At 33.7% G+C, this 26,128-nt stretch overlaps 4 protein-coding genes across 7 annotated transcripts; 3 read left to right on the top strand and 1 right to left on the bottom strand.

The window, feature by feature from the left end:
• The first annotated feature begins 2,289 nt into the window (after window positions 1-2,289).
• LOC105781308 (uncharacterized) lies at window positions 2,290-11,450 on the top strand. Its single transcript, XM_052626574.1, has 5 exons — window positions 2,290-3,189; window positions 8,658-8,732; window positions 11,081-11,133; window positions 11,228-11,356; window positions 11,444-11,450. Exons 1-5 carry the CDS (start codon window positions 2,290-2,292, stop codon window positions 11,448-11,450), a joined length of 1,164 nt encoding a protein of 387 aa, XP_052482534.1.
• LOC105784515 (deSI-like protein At4g17486) lies at window positions 11,124-13,431 on the top strand. Of its 4 annotated transcripts, XM_012610414.2 has the most exons (6): window positions 11,134-11,356; window positions 11,444-11,508; window positions 11,844-11,920; window positions 12,077-12,321; window positions 12,401-12,688; window positions 12,861-13,431. In XM_012610414.2, the coding sequence occupies exons 4-6, from the start codon at window positions 12,117-12,119 to the stop codon at window positions 13,100-13,102; spliced, it is 735 nt and encodes a 244-aa protein (XP_012465868.1). In that variant the 5' UTR covers window positions 11,134-11,356; window positions 11,444-11,508; window positions 11,844-11,920; window positions 12,077-12,116; the 3' UTR covers window positions 13,103-13,431. The 4 variants fall into 4 exon arrangements, with proteins under 4 accessions (XP_052482217.1, XP_012465868.1, XP_012465867.1 ...); XM_052626257.1 differs by lacking the exon at window positions 11,844-11,920 and having other exon boundaries at window positions 11,124-11,356; window positions 12,401-12,753; window positions 12,861-13,106; XM_012610413.2 differs by lacking the exon at window positions 11,844-11,920 and having other exon boundaries at window positions 11,135-11,322.
• Window positions 13,432-14,953: 1,522 nt separating this feature from the next.
• Window positions 14,954-18,662, top strand: LOC105783375 (dolichyl-diphosphooligosaccharide--protein glycosyltransferase 48 kDa subunit). The gene is made up of 13 exons (XM_012608783.2): window positions 14,954-15,335; window positions 15,441-15,577; window positions 15,673-15,798; window positions 16,078-16,131; window positions 16,236-16,349; window positions 16,497-16,552; window positions 16,670-16,711; window positions 17,030-17,105; window positions 17,210-17,281; window positions 17,370-17,495; window positions 17,595-17,699; window positions 17,951-18,034; window positions 18,325-18,662. The coding sequence occupies exons 1-13, from the start codon at window positions 15,062-15,064 to the stop codon at window positions 18,370-18,372; spliced, it is 1,314 nt and encodes a 437-aa protein (XP_012464237.1). The 5' UTR covers window positions 14,954-15,061; the 3' UTR covers window positions 18,373-18,662.
• Window positions 18,663-22,088: 3,426 nt separating this feature from the next.
• LOC105781795 (putative lipid-transfer protein DIR1) lies at window positions 22,089-22,409 on the bottom strand. Its single transcript, XM_012606322.2, has one exon. The coding sequence runs from the start codon at window positions 22,407-22,409 to the stop codon at window positions 22,089-22,091; it is 321 nt and encodes a 106-aa protein (XP_012461776.1).
• Between the last annotated feature and the right edge of the window lie 3,719 nt (window positions 22,410-26,128).

Raw genomic sequence — 26,128 nt, 5'->3', positions numbered from 1 at the left:
AAGTGATGATGAAATCGAGTGCTCTTTCCGTTCCTTGGAGTTCGTAAATGCAATATTCATCTGTGAGGAAAACAAGATCCCGATGCCGAGAATATCAAAGACCACAGAGATGGGTCTGCAATTGACAGTTGGAAAGGGAGCTTTGCCGAGAAAAGGATTGGGGAAATATCTTCAGGGCCGAGTTGAGACTCCAGTGTTGAAAGACAAACATGACCGTTTTGGCTTAGGATACAAGCCAGATGCTAGGCAGAAGAAGATAGAGCAAGAAAAGAAGCGAGAGAGAAGAAGGGCTCGTTTGACAGGTGATGACGTCAAATGGGAGCCCATGACCTTTCCTCACCTATCCAAGACTTTTGTATCGGGAGGATTCATCTATCAGAGAATGCTAGGAGTTGGAAGTATTAACACGGAGTTAGAAAGTATTCATGCCGTGTATGAAGAAGCGACGGGAGGAGGAACATTGCAGGATATTCAACCTTACGAACCGGAAAGTGCGCTAAACAATTGGACTGCAGAAGAAATACCTGTAGTTTTTAGGATTTCCTCAGAGTAATGTCCAGAACACCCTTATTGCTTTTAGCCTAGAAGTGATAAGGATTCCTTTGTGAAATAGGCTCATGTCCAAAAAAATCGTTATTTTAATAAAGTACATTTTCTGCAGTCATTTTTGGAGCAAATCTTTCTTTCCATAAGAGCAGTTACTTTGAATTTCTCTCAAACTACACTTGCATTTCATTCATGACCATATTGCACCAAACAAATTCCTGAATCCATATTGCTTTTCATAACAGGTCCTACGATATCAATGATACGAATGTCACTCTTACAAATTTAGAGTCTCCTTTTGAACGAAACATGTGTTTAGAAGGATCACATGATTTTGAAGATGACGAAGACTGTGGTTTATCTCCTGACTTGTTAAATATGGTAGAAAGGGCCGAGAAACAAATCCTACCTCACAGGGAATCAATAGAAATTGTGAGGTTGGAGGAAGGAAAAGAGGTGAAGATCGGATCTGATATTTCTGCAAAGACAAGACAAGACCTCATCAGACTACTCCAGGAATTCAAGGATGTCTTTGCATGGTCATACCAAGATATGTCTGGGTTAAGTACTGACATTGTAGTCCATCGCCTTCCTATAAGAGAAGATTGTAAACCAGTGCAGCAAAAGCTTAGAAGAATGAGGCCTGATATCGTGTTGAAGATAAAAGAGGAGGTCTAGAAGCAGTTTGATGCCGGGTTTCTACAAGAAGTCAAGTATTTTGAGTGGGTGGCCAACATCGTACTAGTTCTAAAGAAAGATGGGAAAGTACGAATGTGTGTGGATTACAGGGATTTGAACAAGGCTAGTCCAAAAGACAATTTCCCATTACCTCACATCGACACATTGGTAGACAATACGGCGGGCTTTTCATTATTTTCCTTCATGGATGGTTTTTCTGGGTATAATCAGATAAAGATGCATCCCGAGGACATGAGAAAGACCACGTTCATTATGTTATGGGGGACGTTTTGTTATAAAGTGATGCCGTTTGGGTTAAAGAATGCGGGAGCGAAATACCAAAGAGCCATAGTAGCCTTGTTCCATGACATGATGCATAAGGAGATCGAAGTTTATGTTGACAATATGATCGCGAAATCTAGAACAGAGGAGGAACATGTGCAAGTCTTGAAAAAGTTATTCTTAAGATTGAGAAAGTTCCAGCTCAAGCTTAATCCAGTGAAGTGCACTTTTGGGGCCAGGTCAGGAAAGTTGCTAGGCTTCATAGTCAGTGAAAAGGGAATCGAGATTGACCCAGACAAAGTCAAGGCAATACGAGATTTACCTCCACCTCGCACTCAGAAAGAAGTTCGAGGATTCCTCGGAAGACTGAACTACATTGCTAGGTTCATTTCACAACTAATCGAGAAATGTGACCCTATATTTCGTCTTCTGAAGAAACATAATCCTGGTACTTGGGATGAAGAATGCGAAGAAGCTTTTAACAAGGTGAAGCAGTATTTGTCTAATACTCCAGTGCTGTCACCACCTAGCCCGGATAGGCCATTGATATTGTATCTGACAGTATTTGATAATTCCATGGGGTGTGTGCTAGGCCAACATGATGAAACGGGGAGAAAAAAAAGGGCGATATATTATCTCAACAAGAAATTCACTGACTGTGAAATGAGATATTCGCCTATTGAGAAGTTATGTTGTGCCTTGATTTGGACAACCTGAAAATTAAGGCAATACATGTTATACCATACGACTTGGCTAATCTCAAAGTTAGACCCGTTAAAGTATATGATTGAGTCAACTGCTTTGAGTGGGAGGATGGCCCGATGGCAGATCTTACTGTCTGAATTCGATATTGTCTACGTGAGCCAAAAGGCTGTGAAATGGAGTGCAATTGCTGACTTTTTAGCTAGTAGAGCTTTGGAGGACTACGAGCCGTTGAGTTTTGATTTCCCAAATGAGGATTTGATGTGTATAGTAGCTATGGAAGAAAGTTCACAAGAAGGTTACAGGTGGAGGCTAAACTTTGATGGAGCCTCGAATGCTATGGGCAACAGAATTGGGGCAGTCCTAGTGTCCCCGAATGGTGATCATTATCCTTTCACTTGCAAATTGGATTTTGATTGTACAAACAACATGGCAGAATACGAAGCATGCATCATGGGTATTCGTGCAGCTATAGAGCAAGGAATCAAAGTGCTAGAGGTCTATGGAGATTCAGCATTGGTGATATATCAGCTCAGGGGTGAATGGGAAACGAGAGATCCCAAATTAATCAGTTATCGAAAGTTGATCCTTGAATTGATTAAGGAGTTTGAGGACATCACTTTTTGCTATCTCCCACGAGATGAGAACCAGATGGCTGATGCACTAGCTACTTTAGCCTCCATGATCAAGGTGAACAGATATGAGGATATGAAGCCTATCCAAATGAGTATCTATGAAGACCCGGCTCATTGTTACAATATCGAAGAAGGGGAAATTAATGATAGTCCTTGGTATCAAGATATATTACGATATGTAAAAAATCGTCAGTATCCTGGCCAGGCAACAGATAATGAAAAGAGAACTCTGAGAAGACTAGCCATTGATTACGTCTTAGATGGGGAGATCTTATACAAGAGGAGAAAAGATCATATACTGTTAAGATGTGTGGATGCCTTGGAAGCAAAGGAAATTCTGGAAGAAGTCCATGAGGGCATCTGTGGAACGCATGCCAGTGGGTTCACAATGGCTAGACAGATTATGAGATTCGGGTATTACTGGTCCACCATGGAAGGGGATTGCATCAATTACTCCAAAAAGTTTCATAAATGTCAAATCTACGGTGATAAAATGCATGCACCTCCTTCGCATCTTCATGTCATGGCCTCTCCATGGCCTTTCTCCATGTGGGGTATGGATGTCATCGGGCCAATATCGCCGAAGGCTTCAAATGGGCATCGTTTCATATTTATGGTTATTGACTACTTCACCAAATGGGTAGAGGTTGCTTCGTATGCTAACGTTACAAAGTCATCAGTCAGTAAGTTCTTAAAAAGGAAAATTATATGTCGGTATGGAATGCCTGAAAGAATCATATCCGACAATGCGTTGAACTTGAACAACAGCTCAATAGCGGAAGTCTGCAGTCAATTCAAGATCAGACATCACAATTCATCGCCGTATCGCCCAAAAACGAATGGTGCAGTGGAAGCAGCTAATAAAAATATAAAAAATATTGTGGGGAAGATGACTGAAACTTACAGAGACTGGCACGAGAAATTACCGTTTGTCCTCCTTGCTTATCGAACGTCAATCAGGACCTCCATCGGGGCAACGCCTTTCTCCTTAGTTTATGGCATGGAGGCAGTCTTGCCCATCGAAGTTGAAATCCCTTCTCTCCGGGTTTTAACTGAGTTACAATTGGATGAAGCAGAATGGGTTCAATCTCGATATGATCAGTTGAACTTGATAGAGGAAAAAAGGCTAAATGCTATTCAGCATGGTCAGATGTACCAGAAAAGAATGATGCGAGCCTACAACAAGAAGGTCCGACCCAGAGAATTTTTCACGAGGGGGACCTAGTGTTGAGAAAAATTCTTCCTCTACAAAAAGATTTTAGGGGGAAATGGATGCCGAATTGGGAAGGTCCTTATGTTGTAAAAAAAGTCTTTTCTGGAGGAGCCCTGATTCTGGCTGAAATGGATGGAAGAAACTTGCCTAAACCAGTAAATTCAGATTCGGTCAAGAGATACTTTACTTTAAGAAGGGAAGGAACCAAGGTGAAAACCCACAAAGGGCACTTTAATTCCAAAAAAAAATAAAATAGAGAGGCTAAGGTGAAAACCCGCAAAGGGCGCCTTAAGACCAAAGGGGATTTGAGTTGAAAACCTGGAAAGGGCGACTCAAATTTTGATTGTCTCGTGGTAGTCTTGTTGTACCTAAATCGGCAGAAAGGAATAGACGACATCTTGGGGCATCAACAAAATACTGTGAATCTCCTAAACACGTGTTGAATTCAGAAGAGTCTTGAAAAGTCAGATATAGAAATTCAAGCGAGATATACAGGGCACATATTCATAGTATTTGTATTGAATTCGTTGTTTTAAAATATTTCACTCTTTTTCAATATAAATGTCCCCAGACAATTCCTCTATCATTGACAATCCATTGTGAGCTATGCTCCCAAACTAATTTTGTTTTATTCATCGTTATGATCTTTTCGCAAGCATGTTGCATTAGAATGACGATTAATGGACTAATAAAACTTTCACAAGGGAAGTTTTTCATATTACTCTAGAAATTTCTAAATAATACAGGAGCCTGAAGCAGGACTATTGTTTAGACTTCACCAGGTTAAAAGGTCGGAGATATCTAGGAGTCAAGAGTCAAGAGTCAAGTTTTGACGAAGCGTTGTTGTCACAAAGGAAGCCTTAATGAGCAATAATGACTTTAAACATTCAATATTCATTTTTTATGACATAACATTCAAATGTCATTCATACACGCCTAGTTAGGAGCATTTGATTCATTTGATCATGACATCCTAATCATTAGGCATAGTTAGGTTCATAAAATAAATTATACAGGTCCTGTTCCCCAGAGAACAGATCAGAGAAATCATAAAGCCTTATCTCCCTGAGCAACAGTGGAGCAGGTTGAAAAGTAACAGATCTTGTCTTCCCATACTGGTGGCGAAGCAGGTCAAAGAAAGCAGATCTTGTCTTCATGTACTGGCGTGAAGTAGATCAAAGATACCAGATCTTGCCTTCCCATACTGGTGGCGAAGCAGGTCAAAGAAAGCAGATCTTGTCTTCATATACTGGCGTGAAGTAGATCAAAGATAACAGATCTTGCCTTCCCATACTGGTGGCGAAGCAGGTCAAAGAAAGCAGATCTTGTCTTCATGTACTGGCGTGAAGTAGATCAAAGATACCAGATCTTGTCTCCCCATACTGGTGGTGGAGCAGATTGAAGAAAAATAGATATTGTCTTCATGTACTGGCGTGAAGTAGATCAAAGATACCAGATCTTGTCTCCCCATACTGGTGGTGGAACAGATTAAAGAAAAGCAGATCTTGTCTTCATGTATCGGTGTGAAGTAGATCAAATACAACAAATATTGTCTCCCCATACTGATGGTGGAATAGATTGAAGATTACAGATCTTATCTCCCTAAGCAGTAGTGGAGCAGATCAAAGATGGTGGATTTTACCTCCCTGAGGTTAGAGTGGAGTACATTGAGGCCAGTAATTCTATCTCCCGGGGCAACAGTGGAATAGACAGAAGAAATCAATCCTATTTCCCTGAAGTTGCAGTGGAGTGGATTAAAATCACAGATCTCATCTCACTAAAGGTGCAGTAGAGCAGATCGCATCAGATTTATTCTTAAGTTGTAGTAGAACAAGTTGAAGCTATAAGTCTTATCTCCCTGAAGTTGCAGTGGAGCAGATTAAAGATAGCAATTTTTTTTTCTTTTAAGAAGCTACAATGTATGAATCCTATCTCCCCGATATTACAGTGGAGTAGATTGAAGCACTAGTTCCTATATACCTCTGAGGATGCAGTAGGAAGGAATAGGGCTACTTGAAGAAGAGAAGCGCTGAAGAAGTTGAGGCTCAGTAAGACTGGGGACAATTGGGCCTTTTAGTCTTTGCTCTATTCCTGTCACACGACAACAAGCAAAGAGGGGCAGCTGTAATAAGGCCCAATCGGCCCAAAACAGTTCCTAGCCCAACACTGCAAAATTAAACAGAAAAACCCTAAGCAATAAGGAGCGCCGCATCTGCCTCAGCGACGCAACAACACCCACGCCGCGCCCAACGCCCAATCGCCGCACGTTTCGGCCTCCACGCGCGCCAAACTCTCCACACACCTATAAGCACGGACTCAAAAGAGTCCGAATGAGAGGAAACAGCAATAGATAGAATTCTTAGTTGATTTTTCGACTATATATAAGACCAATGTTTTTGTAAAAGGAAAAAAGGAAGGGAGAAAAATACAGAGACAATCTTGAATACAAAGTGTTTTTTTAAGGTGATTTGCATTTTATTTCTTCAGTCTATTTTATTTTATTTTATCAAAAACAAAGGAAAGGAACTTACCTTCGGAGCCCATCGCGCCGCATCTCCGACCGGTGAAAACGCCATGGCGGAGGCCATTCTTGGGCAGTGGAGAGGGCAAGAAAGCCCTAGCAAAAGGCCTTCAGTTTTCTTAAATTTTTTTTCTATTTTTTTTCTTTTATTTGGTTTCAAATGGTTTTAAAGGAAAAAACTGCATTAAATAGCAGATTAAAACGGTACCGTTTTATCCATGCTTTGGCCCGCGCGGTGACCCGACCCGGAGGGGAGGATCCGCTGCTCGGCCGAATGGGAGATTTCTTGTGAATGGTCCTTCTTTGGTCGTGGCGTTTGATCAAACCCCTTTTGTTTTTTTTTTGAAATTTAGGCCGCATATTTATTTTGTGTTTCAATTGGGTCCCTCGCTGCACAGCGCATTGGAAGGATGGGATAATTTCCCTTTAGGTCCTCCATTGTTATACGCGCATTCGAGTGGGCCCCTTTTTTTAAAATTTTATACTAAATTCGCCCCATTGCTTCGTTTTTAACTCAATTTAATCCATTTTTTTGTTTTATCATAATTATGCTATATCATTTTTTATTTATCCTATTTATTGTTATTATTAATAATAATATTATTATTATATCGCCTATCTTAATGCTTAATTAATACATATATGTTTTAAGTTTTCATGACCACATGCATTCATACATTTTTTAAACTTTTTTACCGTTTTTAACTTTCGCATATTTTATATTCCATATATATACTTATACGTTTTAAAATAGATACATATATGCATACATATTTTAGTTCTTATATACACATATTTCATATATTTTATATATTCTGCTCCCATAGTTTTTATAAATAAATATGTATATATACATGTGTATATGCCTACATTTTCTAATTCATATGCATTTTTTTCATATACATTTTTTAGAAATTATTATGAATTTTGTTTTATTTTTACACTTATATGTGCATTAACGTATGTACATTTTTATTTTTATTTTACAATTTTCATATTCACCCATACATGCATTTTTATATATATTGCATTCCATCTTTTTATACGTATTATCGTATATGTGTTAGATATATGTGTACATATGCTTGCAACTTTCTTGTTATATTATATATATTTGCAAATATTTATTCGAATATGCTGTAAATTAAAGGATCTGTATGATACTATGTATTAACTTTTCAACATACCCTTTTGAAACTATATTTTGGTTTAAACCATTCATCAAAGTGATTTTCTTGATTTTAAGGGGTTTTTTTTTTTTGAATAAAGTATTATTGGAAGTTTGGGATTTTTCGAGGGAAATTGAGCCCTAACGTATTGGGTTCTGATTTTCTTTGTCAATCTTAGATGACCGAGAACATTCTTTATTCAAAATGCATGAGCATAAAAATCATTTTTGGGAACTTAACTTGTTGTGCCCTAACGTATTGGGTGTGGCCTGTTACTTTCTCGAAATGAAGATTTTCGCATAAAATAAAAGTGATATTCAAAGTTTGGGGATTATGAGAGATTGTACCCTAACATATTGGGACTCGGTTTCTTTACATGACTTGAACAATTGGTTATCCTTTTGCAAATTTCATCATTCAAGCTTATTTTAAAATCTTTTTAACTTTCGACACTAAGACATCAAATAGTCAATTTGGTACCGATTTTTGGGCGTTACGAGGGTGCTAAACCTTCCTCGTGCGTAACTGACTTCCGAACTCGTTTTCTCAAAAATTCGTAGACCGAAATAATTTTTTAAGGTGAGCCGATCACACCTTAATAAAGGATCGGTGGCGACTCCAGTTTTATTTTTAAAGTCGACAACTAAATTTTTGTTTTTCAAAAAACGGTTTCGACACTAGCAAAATGAAAATGTAAAAGAAACTCGGAAGTCACCTTTCAATATTTTGACTTTTTTTTTGTATTCTCAATGTGTGTATTGAATGCGTCCATTTTTTACAGGCGTTTTTCGGTTCTTATATCTGTATTCGACAAAGAACCCGAAAAATCGAATCAAAAAATATAAACAAAAATAAAATAGAAAACCCCCCATTGGTTTCTCTTTGCTGTGTTGTTTTCATTCTGTTTGCAGGCCTGGCGTACGGAGTCTTGTCACGTGCGGAGGGAGCGTGAAGAGGTGCTTCTGCTGCGGCGCTGGGAACCGAAAGTATCTAGGGTTCTTTGCTCCTGTTTTGTGTTTTGGGCTCAGTGGGCTAAAGGTTTTTTTTTAGGCTAGTGGGTTAATTGGGTTTGGTGGGTAGGACCAAGTTAGGGTCTGTAATCGGGTTTAGTGATTGGGCTTCAACCCGAATTTGGCCCATTGTAATTGGACTATTTATTGGACTTTTAAATTTTATTTTTTCATTTGGTTTTATTTTACTAACGGGCCAGGCAAATTGGGCCTATTACAATCTAGATGATGTATTATCATAATTATAAATTTTAGGTGTTACTTTTAATTATTTTTATATTAAATGATTAAACTAAATAGTAATTTAGTCTCTTTCTCTTTTTGATAAAATAAAAGGTGGCATGTCACAAGGAAAGAAGAAAATATTCTTGGAACTTAAAACAGCAGGGAACAGTTGACCAACAGTTAAAAGAAATTATATATATATATATATATAATTGTGCCAGTTTACTATTTAAATTTATTTTGTAAAATTTTAATGAAGTCTTTTTAGTATCTTAAATTTAAATTGTATCAGTTTTTTTCAAATTATTTTGAGTTTAAAATTTTAAAATATAAAAGGTAAATATATTTTTACTTTTTAAAAATATTAATTTTATTTTTTATTAATTGAGTTAGTGTCTTATAATTTGTGACACTAACTCGATCAAATACTTTATATAACAAGATAAATAAACATTTAAGATAATTTTTCTCTAAAATAAAATTGATTCAACTCAATTTCAATTTCATCAAAGCTTTTATTATCACAAACAATTTGAATTTCATCAAAGCTTTTATTATCAAAGCTTAAAATTTTCAGTTTTAAGATAGTTTTAATGTTCTAAAATATTTAATTTTTAATTATATTTAAAACGGGTCTCGTCTTTTAAATTAAATTTTAAATATGATTTTCTTTAATAATAATATTTTAAATAATAAATATATTTAAACATCCTGTATTAAATTATAATTTGAATTTAAAACTAAAATCTTATCATAAATCGTAAAATAATATAATTACAGCTAACGATCATATATAATAATCTATTTTTTTCTAAAAATTATTATAAAAATATCTTTTAAATATAATTATTATATATATATTTAAACGATATTTGATATTGTTAAAGTTGAAAATAATCCACCAAATCTAGACAAACAACTTATAAAAAATTAATTTTTTTAAACAAAATTTTACAATACAAATTTTTGTTACAAATATAATAAATCCCATACAATATTTTAAATAATTTATTAAAATTATAATGATTGTCTGAATAGTGTCTAAATTTTATATTTTATATAATATTTTAATTTATTTAAGCATTATTTGATTGAAATTAAATAATTTTCTAATATAGAACTTATATTATTAATTTTGGCTTAAACTTTATATAATTTTATTTATTTTAGAACTTATATATATTATTAGTACAAACAAGAATTTAATGCTATTTAAATTTTAGTATATTTATAAATTTTACATGAAAAGTAAAAGATATTTTTTTACAATACTTTCTTGACTTTCATAATTTTATCACACATTAAATAATTTTTAATATATTTATATTTTATTAAAATATTAATAAAATTAAAAATATTTTAATTAACATACATGATCATCTCATATAAAATAGTTTTTAATATTACTTAAATTTTAATATTTTTCCTATTATATTTCAAAAATTTATATAAATAGTAATAATTACCCCAATAAATAAATAATTTGTACAGATTTTTTTATATTCTCTTTTCTTTGTTATTTTTGAAGTCTAAAGTGAGTCAATAAGCAATTAAGCATACCAGTCCCACATTTTTCTTTTTAACTTTTCCTTTTCCTCTCTTTAACAAAACATGATTTTACTACAAGTTTACTGTTAACTTTTGGGATTAATTACGTCAACACTCCTAAACTACTTTTGAAATTTTAAATTGGTTTTAAAGCTTCAAAACATTATAATTAAGTCCTTACAGAATCAATATCATATCAATAATGTTCTTTCGTCAACCTAACCATCACTTCAGATGTTAAATATCAATTCAAATAGGACGTGGAACATTTTTAAAATACGTGAATCAAATTATTGTAACACATGTATATCTATTCTATGGATGGATAGAACATAACATGTTAAAATTAGACAATATTATTAAAATATAGGAGGAGTATTTCCTTTTATTTTAACATATCATATTTAAACAGTATATAAGTACATACATGTTTACAGTTTGATTTGATATTTTAAAGTTTGGTGACTAATTTAGAATTTAAGCATGTTTAAGGACTTACAGTTAAATTAACCCTTTGTTCTTTACTTAATATAATTATAATTCTCAATCAGTCTTCCAAGAAAGAAGAGCTTGTTTCTTTACTCCAGCTCCAGCTTTCATTGTTGTCAGTAAAAAAAGGAACAGACAAACAAAACAAAAAGCAGAACAAACAGAGTCAAATGTGTGGGTTTAACAGAGTCAAATGTGTGGGTTTTCAGGCTATCAGCCATAGCACAGGCTTCTTCACTCTCAGCTCCTTTCTTTTACTCTGGGAAATCACAATATCTTTGCCCTGCATGTTGGCCACTGATGGGTGAGAGCCCCATGATATCCTTGTGTTCAATTTGGTACTTCATTTTTTCCCCTATAATGTGTGCTTATTTTGGATGTTTTCTTAAATGGGTTTGGTTCATTTTCATTTTCCTTTTTTGCAGTTGTTGATTTCTTTTGGCATCTTTACCTGGAACTTTACCTGCACTGCTCCTCAGTGTAACTTTGTGTAAGTTTACTTGGTAGATTACTCTATTGTTACATCATTTTAAGTTCAGGTCAATTCTGATTCGAGTTGCTGGCTTGTCATGATCAAATCAAGTAGTGTCAAGTTCGGGTTCAAGTTTATCAATTCAGATTTTCAGGTTCCAGTCAAAATTGACATGTCTAATTCTAAGGAGTCTGGGTTTCTAACTTGGGGGTTATATATATATTTTTAGACTAATTATTATTTTGGTTGTTGCATTCAACTGAGTATTTTAACACTACGTTGCTTGGACTTGGGTGTGAGTGTCGGATATGGGTCTATAATTGACTTTTCTAATGATTTTCATGTATTTTAAGGATCCTTGAAAGCATATTTCCGTATCCATGTGCTGGATATGAATGTTGGACACAAATACTTCAAGAAAAATAAAAAGGTTGTGCAACATAGTTTTAATATCTCGATGAGATTATTGGATCTTATTGAACAAGTATTCTACAATGAGACTGAATTTTATGAACTAAAATCCCTTTTGCAAATGTGTAACTATCTGTGCATAATATATGTGAGATCCTATATTGATCTTTCGCAGGCTGGAGATAGGTATTAACTGAGTTTTTCCGGTATCATTGATGATGAAACCAAAGAACGGCAGTCACCCGATTATGCCTCTTCGGTCTCGGAATCCAGCCGCTAACTTTTGCATGTTTCCGAAAGTAAAGTCCGCGGGCTGCAGTCCGTGTGAAGCTCCGGTTTACCTAAATGTGTATGACTTGACAAATGCTAATGGCTATGTTTATTGGGCAGGTCTTGGTATATTTCACTCTGGAGTGGAAGGTTAGATGAGTTTCTTTCCTTGAGAGCAATTTTCATGAAAATCGAGGCACATTTGACATTTCATTGCATTGCTTTACAGTTTATGGTGTAGAGTATGCCTTTGGAGCTCATGACTACCCGACAAGCGGTGTCTTTGAGGTCGAACCTCGACGGTGCCCTGGCTTCAAGTTTAGGAAATCAATTTTCATGGGGATTACATGCTTGGACCCTGCCCAGCTAAGAGAGTTCATAGAGCGGCAATCTGGGAGTTACAATGGTGATACATACCACTTGATTTTTAAGAACTGCAACCATTTCTGCGAGGATATATGTTACAAGTTAACCGGGAACCGGATGCCAAAATGGGTCAATCGACTTGCAAGAATTGGTATTATATCCCATATGTGCTTTATTGAGCTTAAAGTTCTTTTAGGTCTAGCTTTTCTTGGATTCGTAAGTATCCATGTCATTTAGTTCATCACTGTCCCTAACTTCACTTCCGATGCTTTAAGACACGCACTGAAGTACGCTACTTCAACGCCCATTTATCATCTTTGCAGGTTCATTATGTAACTGCATACTTCCGGAGGCACTCAAAGCTACTGCGGTCTGCCATGACCCCAACTTCCAAGCTGATAATGAAAAGAAGAGGCTGAGAAGTGCCTTCAGTTGCTTATCGTCGATCTCAATACCTCAGAGGGAAGTATCAATGTCTTCACTCTTTTTGCACTCTCACTACAAAGGCTGTTTACCGCCATGGGAACTAAAGCGACCGAAAAGCTGCACGTTGAAGCAACTGTAAGACAGGCTTATAACTTCAGTATCTCTTTTCCACGGTGAAAACGGAATGTTGTTTGTCCCCTTCAAGGCTTTGAAGCACCGGATCATCCCAGTCGCTTGAAGGGGCAAAATCTTTACAAGTTTGCTCTTTTCCTTCCCTGCATTCTTAACTACGCTCGTGGAGTAGCTTGTTGTTGATGTTAATGTATTTATTATGTCTGATTGATTCTGGTGTTGCAGATGTTGCCCATGCAAAGTCTGTACCGAAACAACTGAACCACCGGACTTTTTCCGGTTAATTGTTTAGAAGGCATTGAGCTATTTTCAAAATTTACGAGAAAGTTAATCCAATTGAATAACAATAATATTAATCGCAAAACTTAAAATCAACAGCTTAATAATTTATGTGTAGTGGAACCAACAGTTCTCTAATTTATATGTAATGTATTAGCAAAAATAGCTAAAGTTCATCTGTTTACTAATGACTAAATTAGCTTATATTACAATGTACAAAACCAAATTTTAATAAATTATAATATAGTGAGCAGCTTCTTAGTTTTTGTAAAATATAAGAATTGAATTTCATAATTATACTTAATTATTTTAAAATTTATATTTCCATACTTGATTCATATATATATTTATGATATTTTATTATTTTCTACCAAAATATTTTATTAAAATTAGTATATAAAATATATAAAATATTTAAACTAAACAACGAAATAAGAAGTATTAATGTGTCGAGGGATCTGTACAACTAGTTTAGTCTAGCCTACATTGAGCCGGATTTGGACTTAAATTTTTTAACATCAGGCCATCTCAATTTTATTGTTCAAAATAATAAAAACATTTTTACTTTTAAATAATAGAATTTTAACCAACTATATAATTGAGTTGAAGTTTAATTTAACCATATTAAAAATAAATAATATTAATTATTAATAACAGATAAAATCTTATTAATAACCATTTTTATTTTTCGCATAAAGTTTTTTATTGGATTGAACTACACAATTAAGCATGTTAATTAATTATTAGTATATATTATTTTAAAATAATTTTTATTTAATTAGTGTTACAATTATATACCGATTAAAATTAAGATTTATCATTATAAATAGTATCGAACACCCATGTTTTTTTTAAATAGAGCGGTGGCTGAACTAATCAGGCCATTGGTTCATTGGTCCAACCAGTCTGATTAAAAAATTATTAAAATTTTTAAAAATAATTAAAAAATTACAATTCAATCGCCTAGTTCAACCGATTTTTGTCTAGTTCAATCAGTCCAACCAACTAGTCCGGTTCAAACAATATTGTTCAACACTTAAGTATTTTCAAACAAATAGCATCTAAATAATACTACAAAAAATGGAGATTATTAAGTATTGGTTTCTCGAAGAGGAAATTTCAAGTTGTATTCAAAGGACAACATTACCGAAAAATATGAAAGATCATTTTAATCGATGACAAAATTAAATTACGATATTCTTTCCTCATAAATTTATTTAGTTTATTAAACATATTATGCTAAATTTATTTTTAAATTTAGCCTTATTCACTTTTCTTATTGTAAGTTGTTATTAATTTTAATTTTTTATTTCTTTTCTAAGATAACCACTAGAACGAGTTTAATGTTTAATTTTTTGCATTCGGTAAGTCTATTAAGAAAGTAGGCGCTAATCATAAATTTTAAAATTATTTTATGCCCGGAACAAAGATCAAACCCTCTTGAATTAACATCAATTCGAAAAGTATTTTTTAACCCAAATCATAATTTCAATTTCGATGGTAAACGCTTTTTAACGGTTGTAAAATCAAGTTTCGACCGAGGGATCCGATTCGGACCATATACATCTATAACGTACTTCAAGGGCCGGCTCGCTCAGTGGGGAATACTAGTGTGATATTAGATAGTAGATACCTTGAATCTCCCAAATCCTCAGTCATTTCAACTCTAAAACCCTAATCCCCAAAAATGGGCAAATTTTGGGTGATTTTTGTTGCTTCGATCTCGATCCTTCTTCCATTTCTATGCAATTCTTTCTCTCCCGAGACTCCCACCGATCGCCGAGTCCTGGTCCTCCTCGACGATTTAGCCGTCAAGTCGTCCCACTCCTCATACTTCAACTCTCTCAAATTACGCGGCTTTGACCTTGACTTCAAACTCACCGACGATCCTAAGATCGCCTTGCAGCGCTACGGCCAGTATCTCTACGATGCCTTGATCCTATTCTGCCCCTCTGTTGAACGTCAGTTATTTCACATTTTAAATGAATTGTTGTCATTTGCTCTTCTTTTTTTTGTTAACGCGTTTTTCGTTGAAGTAGTAATTGATATTGTTTTGTTTTAAATAGGATTTGGAGGATCTGTTGATGTTGCTGCCATTATCAATTTTGTTGATTCTGGTCATGATTTAATTATTGCGGCGGATGTTAATGCTTCTGATTTGATCCGGGAAATTGCCACCGAATGTGGAGTTGATTTCGATGAGGTCAGATGTTGTTTGTATTCTCCAATTTGATGCTTTCGTGCTATGTTATTGCTTTACTTTATTGTGTATAGAATCTTTCCTTGTTCGATGAGTAGGATCCTTCGGCTATGGTTATCGATCACACTGGCTATGCAGTTTCGGAAACAGAAGGAGATCATACTTTGATTGCATCTGATGATTTTATTAAATCTGATGTGATTATAGGAAGCAAGAAAATTGAGGTAAGTATTAAGACCTGCATTTTCAGTCTTACTCTGCTCATTAGGGTATCGGTCTTGATCTGCTAATTCGAGGTTGTTCCGATCATGATAAAGTAGTACATATCAGTTCACTTTTCTTTAGATGTTTTTCAGGTTGTAATGCTTGTTATTTCTCTGATATATAAGCTAGCCACACATTTTACAAGCTTATATTGAATTCTGATAAGTTGTTTGAAGCTCATTGTATGTTATTCAGTGGTTGTGATTACAGTGACAATAGTTTTAATAAATTTGCCACAGGCTCCTGTACTTTTCCAGGGCATTGGCCATTCACTTAATCCTGTCAATAGCTTGGTAAGCTGCCTGCATCCGGTTTCAAAGAATTTAAGGAACATGTATTTCAATTATTAAAACCAGAAGCTTCTTTTTGATCCCTTTAAAATGTGCCCTATGTTTAGGTGTTAAAGGTTCTCTCAGCTTCTCCATCTGCCTATTCAGCTAATCCCTTGTCCAAGCTGTCAACTCCACCATCATTGACGGGTTCCGCAATCTCCTTGGTTTCAGTTGTCCAGGTACAAACAACTGTTCATATATCTTCTGCACGGCCAGATCATGAACCTCTGTCTGTTCCATCTTATTTTAAGATAGTTTTGCATGAATGAAAGAAACTTATTTTTCTGTGATGGTGTTTTTTTTTTTTTTTTAATTTTATTTTGTAGGCAAGGAACAATGCACGAATTCTGATTACTGGTTCACTAAGTATGTTCAGCAATCGGTATGTGGTATATTAACATTTCAAGTTAACCGAGCTTCCTTGATGAATTTGTTTCCTTTTGATTTTGAACTTTATAAACATGTCACATGTCTTGATAAATTGTTAAAATATTTTCAGATTTTTTAGATCTGGTGTCCAGAAATCTGGGAGCTCAACCAAGTGAGTGAAATTCTAACTCTCTAAACTACCCTTTCAATATAAGACCTTGGAAATGTTAAAACAAGTCAGCAGCAACTGATTTTCAATACATAGAAGGAAACAGCTAAAGCTAAACAAGTTTTTAGGTCCTGAAACCATCATCTGAAGTCCATGTTAAACCTTTATCCTTTATATGTATCTTCTTATTCGTTGAAGGAGGGAACCAGATGCATTTCCAAGTTTATACTCAAATTTATGCCTTTGCCCTTGCACTTAAGTGCATACTAGTTGTTGTTTACTAACTGACGTGCTTGTGAGAAATGTTCTTTCTGATGGCAGATATGAGAAATCAGGTAATGAGCAATTTTTGACTGAACTTAGCAAATGGATTTTCCATGAAAGAGGTCATCTTAAGGTGGGCATATTGATCAACTTTATCATTGTAAATATCTGTTTCTTGTAAAAAAATTATGGGCATGTCACATGTGTGGTGCTGATTTAACTCATTTTGATCTTTAGGCTGTGAATGTAAAACACCACAAAGTCGGAGAAACAGATGAATCTGCTTTGTACAGGATTAATGATGAGTTGGTAATTCTTCCTCCCTGTATGTCTTGTTTAATGTAAATACCATTTTGCAGAAATTTAACTGAAAAGAAATGGATGTGATTTTATGAAGGAATACTCGGTTGAGATCTATGAGTGGTCTGGAACTAGCTGGGAGCCATACGTTACTGACGATGTCCAAGTCCAGTTTTACATGATGAGCCCCTATGTTTTGAAAACTTTGTCGAATGACAAAAAGGTTCTTTATTTGCCTCTTTAGATTATATGGTTTGCGAAATCACCCTTCTCTTAGTAGGAAGTCATCCACATAAAATACTGGTCCATTCTTGTACTGCAGGGTCTCTATTCCGCGTCATTTAAGGTTCCGGATGTTTATGGTGTTTTCCAGTTCAAGGTTGAGTACCAAAAGCTTGGGTATACAAGCTTATCCCTTTCAAAGCAGGTATCGTATTTTGTTTCTCATGATTCTGGATACAATTTCTCCTTTGAGACTTCTCTTACTAGTTATCTGGAAGAAACTTGCAATAGAAATAGAAGTTCTCAAAAATCAGTATAGGAGAGTAACTGATAGTGATTTATGTCTAGTTATTTTCATCTAACTAATATTGTTTTTCGTAATTGCTTTTGGGGTTTATCACATCTCATGGAATTTTTTATTTTACAAATAAACTATCAAAACTTCGAATTTTGCAGATTCCAGTCAGGCCATATAGACACAATGAATATGAAAGATTCATACCAACTGCTTATCCCTACTACGGAGCTGCATTTTCTACGGTAAGACTCTGACACTCTCCTTTCAAACTACTTCTATATGATCCGGATTCAAAAAATAAGTGTCAAACACGGATATATGTCCGTCATAGATATGCCTACTTTTTTGTTTTTTTAAGTTCTTCCACATATTAGGAGGATCATACTTAATGGTCTCGGTATGTAAATATGTGATGGGGATGAAGTATCAAACATGAGTGCTTTAAGAAAAATGAAAAGTCTTTGTGGTTTCCTCCCTTGAAAGAAATGGCGGGTGATGTATTTTAACTTATTGGTATGGGTTTTTGATGCAGATGGCAGGATTCTTCATCTTTTCTTTTGTTCATCTATATAACAAGTAAAGTGTGGCATGTCTAGTATGCTTTGCCTCGGACGGTGGGATTACAATTTCTAGCCAACAATGGTAGTCATAAATGTATCGTAGAAATGTTAGACTTTGAGTTCTAGTTTCAATGATGAAAATCAAACCCTAACAGATCTCCAAAAAAGGATTTTGATGCACCATGATTTTGAGTGGATACAGAAGGTGCATTCGCAGTTACATCTACTTTATTTTATCCCTGGATGTATTTGACTTTACTACAGGGTCTGGGCGAAAGAAATATAAAATTATTAAAAAAATATTTGAGCAGCTCTTTTTTTTGAAAAATAGTAGTAATTAAAAAATGTAAATAATTTTGTTGATTTGATTTTGGTTCTGTTGGTCACTCAAAGTTCAAATAATTAGGAGAATTTATTTAATTTTATTTTTAAAATGAATTAAGTTACCTTTTTAATGTATTACTTATGCTTTGAAAGTTGTATGCATATTTTTAATTGAGTTCATTTTGGGTTGTAAAAGGAAGCAATATGCAATTAAGACGTAATTAGGTAGTGATGGTGGGTTTTTGAAAGTCTGTTACCCTGGAGAAGGATGGTGTCATCAACTTAAAAGGAGCTTTGTGTTGGCATATTTTGATATTTTAGAAAAATATTTAATATATGTTCATAAAATATGAAACGAGTCAGAAATATTTATCTTTTTTCCGCCTCTTGTTTATTTGTTATATAACTTTTATTAAGGGAGCATATTGCACTAGGGTTCCAAGGGAGGCGGGGTAGTCATCCCTTTGAAAATTTCAGATTTTTAAATTTTATATATAAATTATTCTAAAAATTTTGTGCTCACATTGTATAGCATTTCTCTCCCTGGTCAAACTGTATTTTATATATAAGGTTATACTTTCTATTAACAAAGTATTTTTCAATTTTAATTATATAACTTTAATAATAATCAAATATTAATATATGATGAGCCTTAAAAGATTAAATTTAGAGGTCTAAGATAGACTTTAAAGCCAAATTCTAAAATTAATTGATTCGGCCATACCCATACATATTAGGTTAGTGACTTTCTTATATTTTGATTTGTATGTCTTGCTAAGGAATTATCTTTCGCTGGTACGATATTGACATAGCCGATAGAAAAAGAAAGGAGTTTGATGTCGGGACTGAAAGCATAGAGTAAAAAAATACAAATTATCTCCCTCTTGGCTCCTTATGCAAAAAATCACTCGGTAAATATTTTTGCATAAATTATGTTCTTTATTTATTTGTCTTACTTTTTTTCTTTTTCCTAATATGTTGTTGTTTAATATATTATTACAATCTTCAAGTTTTTCAATTAAATTATGGTCAATAAAAAAATCGAATTTTTTTTCAAGAGAAGGGTGTCAGAAAGTAATAATGATCAATTGGTTCCTCAACCTTCTGTTATTAGTGGAGAAAAATTAAATACCAGATCTTGCCAAGCTCCTGAACGAGATATCAGGTATTCTCAATCCCAAGCTCTTGAACGCGATATCGAGTCTTCCCAAACTCTTGAACAAGATAACAAGCCTTCTCAATCCCAAGATCCTAAACGAGATATCGAGTCTTCTCAAGTTACTAAACATCCTTGTAAGGTGTTGAGAGTCGAAACAAAGGAATTTGATGCTTCTTCTTTAGAGCATGATTTGAGACTTCGAAAGTCTATTTGGGATTACCCTCCAAATCAACAGGACGAAATCCGTCGAGCTTACATTAAGTTTGGGCCATATCAACCAATTACTCCAAGTGAGGTTCTAACATCTCAATATATTAACAAGAATGGACGTCAATTTCTTCCATCTTGGTACAAGTTATTCCCAGATTGGCTCGAGTTTTTACCAAGAATGATGCATATTGCCTTCCTTGTTTTCTCTTCAACAAACCATTTGGGCGTCATGGAAATACTTTTATAAGCCAAGGATTTCGACCATGGAGGATAATTATCTTATACACTGTCAGTGGAGTAAAAAAACTCTACAAACGAGTTTGGGTTGATGCCATTTATTTTTAGGGTATAATAAAATAATATATATATTCAAACTAGAGTTGTCCATGGGTTGGACCGAACTGAGGCCCGATTTTAGAAAAAATTCATGTCCATACCCATTTTTTGGCAGGACTAACCCGACCAATAAGCCCATTTTACTGTTCAAAACTTAATAAAATATTAAAAAAAATTAATTGATATTTTATAATTAAATTTAAAATTTTAAAAAATATTTTTTTTATTATTTAAATTGAATTTGGGCCAACACGATGTACAAAAATCCTTGCCCAAGCTTGACCCAAGTCAGGTCAGGCATATCGAGCCGACAGGCTACCCGGCCGTTGGACAGGTCTAATTCACACTATGAATATTCAAAGGGCTTAATATATCATTTGCAACTTAAATTTGATAATTTTTTTATTTTCTTTATTCAATATTGTACATGTATTTGACCAAAATGTATAACTTTTACCAAATACATGTATCCAGGGGCAAAGCCAGAAAATTTTTTTAGGATGGCTAAAATTAAATTCTAATTTTTAATAGCCTATATCTTTATAATTTTTAAAGGACTAAATCAAAATTTTATTATTTTTAGGGGGCCCAAGTGTAATTTTACTTTTACTAATTTAAAATTTTAAAATTTGTAAAAAATCTAAATGGATTTTTCGGGGACCGAGACCCCTGCTAGCCCCCTAGGTACACCACTACATGTATCATATTGTACCAAAAATAATACACATACAATGTTAGAATAAAATGTCAAACTCATATACTAAATAGTGTATTAAGCCTATTTAAAGATATTGTACGAAAAAACAAATTAGTTAGGTCGGATACTCAATTTTCATGTATAACATCTCAACATAATAGAGTTAGCAAAAAGAAGTCAAATTTTGTTATTAGTATAAATTATACATAAGTTGTAGATTTAGTTCATATATTTTAATTTAATCATTTTAGTCAATGTACTTTTTAAATTTTGAAATTTCAGTCATTATCAAATAGTAGTTAAATTCATCAAAGTTCCTATCACACGATAACGCCTTCTTAGCTCGTTATTTCACGTAATACTCATAGAAAATCAACATTAACTATTATCATTTGAGCTAGGATAAAATTTCAAAATTCGAAAAACATGTGAACTAAAACAATCAAATAGGAGAAAATCCACAACATATGAGACCAATAACAAGATTTTTCTTAATAGATTTAATTGCTACTATTTGGTTGAGGATTGAATTTAAAATTTTGAAAAATATAAGGACTAAAATCAACCAGTTTTGAAAAGTATATGGGCTAAAATTGACAAAGGGTCACGTAATTTAATTAATAGATTTAACGATTAATCTTTAACATGGGAGAAAACATGATCAAATTAAAAAACATGGACTAAACCCACAACTTACTATACCAATAATAATTTTTTTCCTAATGGATTTAACTACTAAAATTCGGTTCAAGAGTGGAATTTAAAAATTCGAAAAAACTAAAATCGGCCAATTCAAGAAGGACTGAGATTAAAATTGTTCGAATTAAACTACAAAAACTTACATATGATTATTGCAAAATTGGAATAAAAACAAACAACAAAATACAAAACACCAACACACACAAAAACAAATTGCAAAACACAAACAATAACAACAACAAAACAAAAGAAATAATTAGTTAATCATTCAACGCAAGGAAATTAGTGGGTTTTTCATTTTAATCCCACATCTAGCAATTGAAAGATTTGGTCAAATTGCATTGCACGGGCAGGTCCTTAGCTCGATTGAAATCGATTCCATAATCATTCATCAACTTGGAATTCTTGAAGAAACAAAGGCATGTGAGGTCGGCTTCGTTTAAAGCCATGCAACATGCGGCCGATGGCGGCGGAGGGCTGGGGTTCCCGGCAGTCACGCTCGGCTGGCATGCCTTGAAACCTTCTTTGTTCATGCCACAAACTTTCTGACCATTTGCCACCATGGGTCCGGACCCAAGGGCTAAACCAGCTACCACCATTGTCACGATCATAAGCTTAGCGTATCCCTCCATTTCTTTTTGAGCTTAAACAACACTTGTAATTTGCTTGGAATGGCTTTGATAGAGAAAGAGAGTTAGGCCTTTATATAGAAAGCTAGGACTTGGATGAAAGTGGGTTGGATATTTGTAATTCGAATTCTCATGTTTATTTTAAAACTTGAATATATTTATTATTTATATTAAATTAGTTTTTGAATATACTTTAGTAGGTACAAATTTTTTTAAAAAAAAATTAAAAAAAGAAAATAGATTTAAATATCTATTATCCGCAAAAATAATATGGATTTAAATCATGATAAATAATAATTAAAATCCTCGACAAATATCTAAATCCGCATTTACTAAACTCAAGTTAACTTGGAATCAAACCACAAACCACTGCACCATTTTCTAAAAGGACAGCTTGGTATTTGGTGATGAAATTCTATGCAGATATAGTATATATGGGATTGATGAATTAGTAGAAGATGCTATAAGGCTCTCGTGACATATAAGAGTTGGCAAATTGGCATTACTATACATAATTAATTAATATGTATGTATATTTATATGTGGATCACGGGCACACATTGGAGGTGCAAAGGGTCGGTTGGTTGTGGGAAATTCGATCCAAAATTAATCAAGTTTTGTATAGTTTAAATAATAGGAAGAAGCTAGCTAGCATGTGATTCCAAATATCAAAAAAAGTTGACCATGTCAAATTTTGGCTCTTTCTCGATGGATATATGGGTGTTCATTAATAAAAATTAGATGCGAAAGTATATTTGAATTTATTGATATAGTAAAATTTATTAATCTTGTGATTCTGAAGATGGGATGTTAGAAAAGTTATGTATGTCTGTGGATCATAACCTTAATATATAACTTTTGTACATTATCCTTAATTTTAATTAGTCCATAATCAAGTAGAAATTAGTTGCTAGAGTATCTAAACATATTTGGCATGTATTTTATTTAATAATAGAAGCCCAATAAGCCTTAATCATATTAGATCACTTTTAATTTGGCTAACCTTTTATGCTAGTAAATAATAACATGTAATTATTTTTATTATATATGTGACATTCATATAACCCAACAATCTCCCACTTGGGCGACATATATATACTAATTACCTTATAATTACATGTCATTTTATAATTTAATGAGTACAAAATTTTACTATCATGTTCAAAAGGTATTCGAATAATCTCATCCATTAATTATGTTAACATAAAACCAAGATGACTTTCGTTACATATATTCTAACTAAATCCACCCCTAATAACTTATACTGACACAACCAAATGGTATAGATGAAGTATGGATGTATGACATGGAAATCATATGCAATGTGATCTAAACATGTCTATTTCCAATTGGTCATCCTTAAACCTTAGTGAGATCAAACCTTATCAAAATTAGAGTGTGAATAAACCAAATAAAATTTATTTTTGCAGAAAATAACCTTAAGATATCCGTAAACTGAAATAACAAAAAATGCGTCTATAATAGAAAAGCATTTAAAATTACAAAGTCCCACTAAAACCGAATACCCTTGAATGTCATTACACCAATATCAGCAATGTGCTCATGAAAAACCTTGGGCGATGGTTCCTTAGTAAGCAGCCCTGCAACCATGGAGTCTATATCGATATGCTCAATAGACTTATGACCACTTTGAACTCTTTCTTTAACAATTAGGAACTTAAAGTCCATATGCTTCGACTTTGATGTGCTCCAATTCTTATTGGAATAAAGGGTTGCAGATTTATTGTCACTAAACATGTAACAGCCCGTTTTTAGTGAAATTGGAATAGTGGTTTCGGGACTCCAAATCTGAGTCCAAAAGAGAATTTATTTTAATATTATTTTATGATCTACCGTATGATAGGAATAATATATAAAAATTTTGTTAAGAAAAATTTTACCGATTACATGTTTAATTGTTAGAAAAGACCAAATTGCATAAAGTGCAAAAGTTGAATTCTAGTAGCTAGAGGGATCAAATAGCTATGGAATTCAAAATTTGAGGTCCTTATAAGGCAAATATACCATTAAGAGGAGTTAGTAGAAAATTATGATGATTCATCCATGGAAATTTGAGTAAAGAAAAGGACTAAATTGGAAAGTGGAAATAATAAAAGATGATAATTAATTAATTAACAAAATATCATCTTTTTCATCATCTTTCCCCAAATTATTTTCATGGAAACCTAGCTAAGAGAAAAGCATTCAAGCAAACTTACTTGGCTTAATTGGGTAAGTAATCTTGTCTCGCTTTTTAGTAATTTTATATTTTCGAGATTGTAATAACCTAATCTAGATATTTTGGGGTTAATTTGCAAATTTATCAAATTATTAAAGTTTTTCCATGGATGAATATGCATGAATTATGAAGTTTTATGGTATAAATGGAAATGTTGTTGATAGGTAAACAACTTTTGTAAAGTGAATTTTGATGAAATTATGATTTAGGGACTAAATTGAAAAGATGTAAAATTCATGGAAAAATTTTGATTTTGTGAAATAAATGGGCTGTAAATGTTATATGTGAAAATTGGCTAGGCTTGGAACAATGATTAAATTGCATGAATTTTATTTTTCGAGCCTAAAACAAAATCATAATTAAATAAAATATAGGGGCAAAATGGTAAATTTTCCTAAGATGTGAATTGAATTGAATAGAATATGAATTATATTAAATTGAGTTAAATTTACTCGTATAGAACCGGATAGACCTAGTTCAAAATTGGATCGAGAGAAACAAAAGGTATTGGAATAGTAGCCTACATTCACGAACGATTATCGAGGTAAGTTCGTGTAACTAAATTGTGTATATTTATATGTTGAATTGAATGTTGTATATATATGAATTGTGTAATTACCATGTACATGAAATTGATTACATATATGACAATGCCCGACAAATATTAAGTTTTGTTTGAATAAATGAAATTTGATTGGATGCAGGGTTCCCGTATTGGTTGTGGCCCTGCATATGTTACGGACACACCATAGCTTGAAAGAGCGTCCTGTTATAAGCCCTCTCGAGCTTTCTGTTATATAGTTCCTGCGAGCTTTCCGATAATAGCTATTCGGAGCATCCCGATTAGTTGTGATCTTGCATGTGTTGTGGGCACACCGTAGCTCTTATAAGCATCCCGTTGTATGGCTCTTCGTGAGCTTCTTGATTAAAGGCTCTTTGTGAGCTTCCCGATATGGCTCGCTTGAACTTCCCGATATATGGCTATCTAGAGCGTCCCGATATATGGCTCTTCGGAGCTATCCGTTATTGGCTCGCATAAACTTTCCGATTATGTCTCTTATGAGCTTCCTGTTATACAGTCTGGATAAGCTTCTCGTTATATGGCTCAGAAGAGCTTCCCGTTATTTGGCTTAAGAGAGGGCTTCCCGATTATGTGCTCTAGTGAGCACTCCCGAATATGAATTGACAGTTTACAGATTTGTACACTTCATGTGTACTACCCATGTATCCATCGAAATTTTAAATGATTCAACGGGAGAAATTCTGATATGAGTTAAAATGAATTTCGAATGAATCGTTACCTGTATTTACTTGAAAACACATGGAAATATGATATTTTATGAGCTCATTCTTGTTCTTGTTATTTATATGAAATACATGACTAACATGTTTGATGAGGATGTGAGTGCTTAGGTTATTGATTAAATTGATTTGGATGTACTTTGTATGCTTACTTTAAATGTAAATGAATGGTAAGTTAATT

The sequence above is a fragment of the Gossypium raimondii genome, chromosome 13, assembly GCF_025698545.1.
Source record: "Gossypium raimondii isolate GPD5lz chromosome 13, ASM2569854v1, whole genome shotgun sequence".
Lineage (NCBI taxonomy): Eukaryota > Viridiplantae > Streptophyta > Magnoliopsida > Malvales > Malvaceae > Gossypium > Gossypium raimondii.
This window is presented reverse-complemented; position numbering and strand designations above follow the sequence as displayed.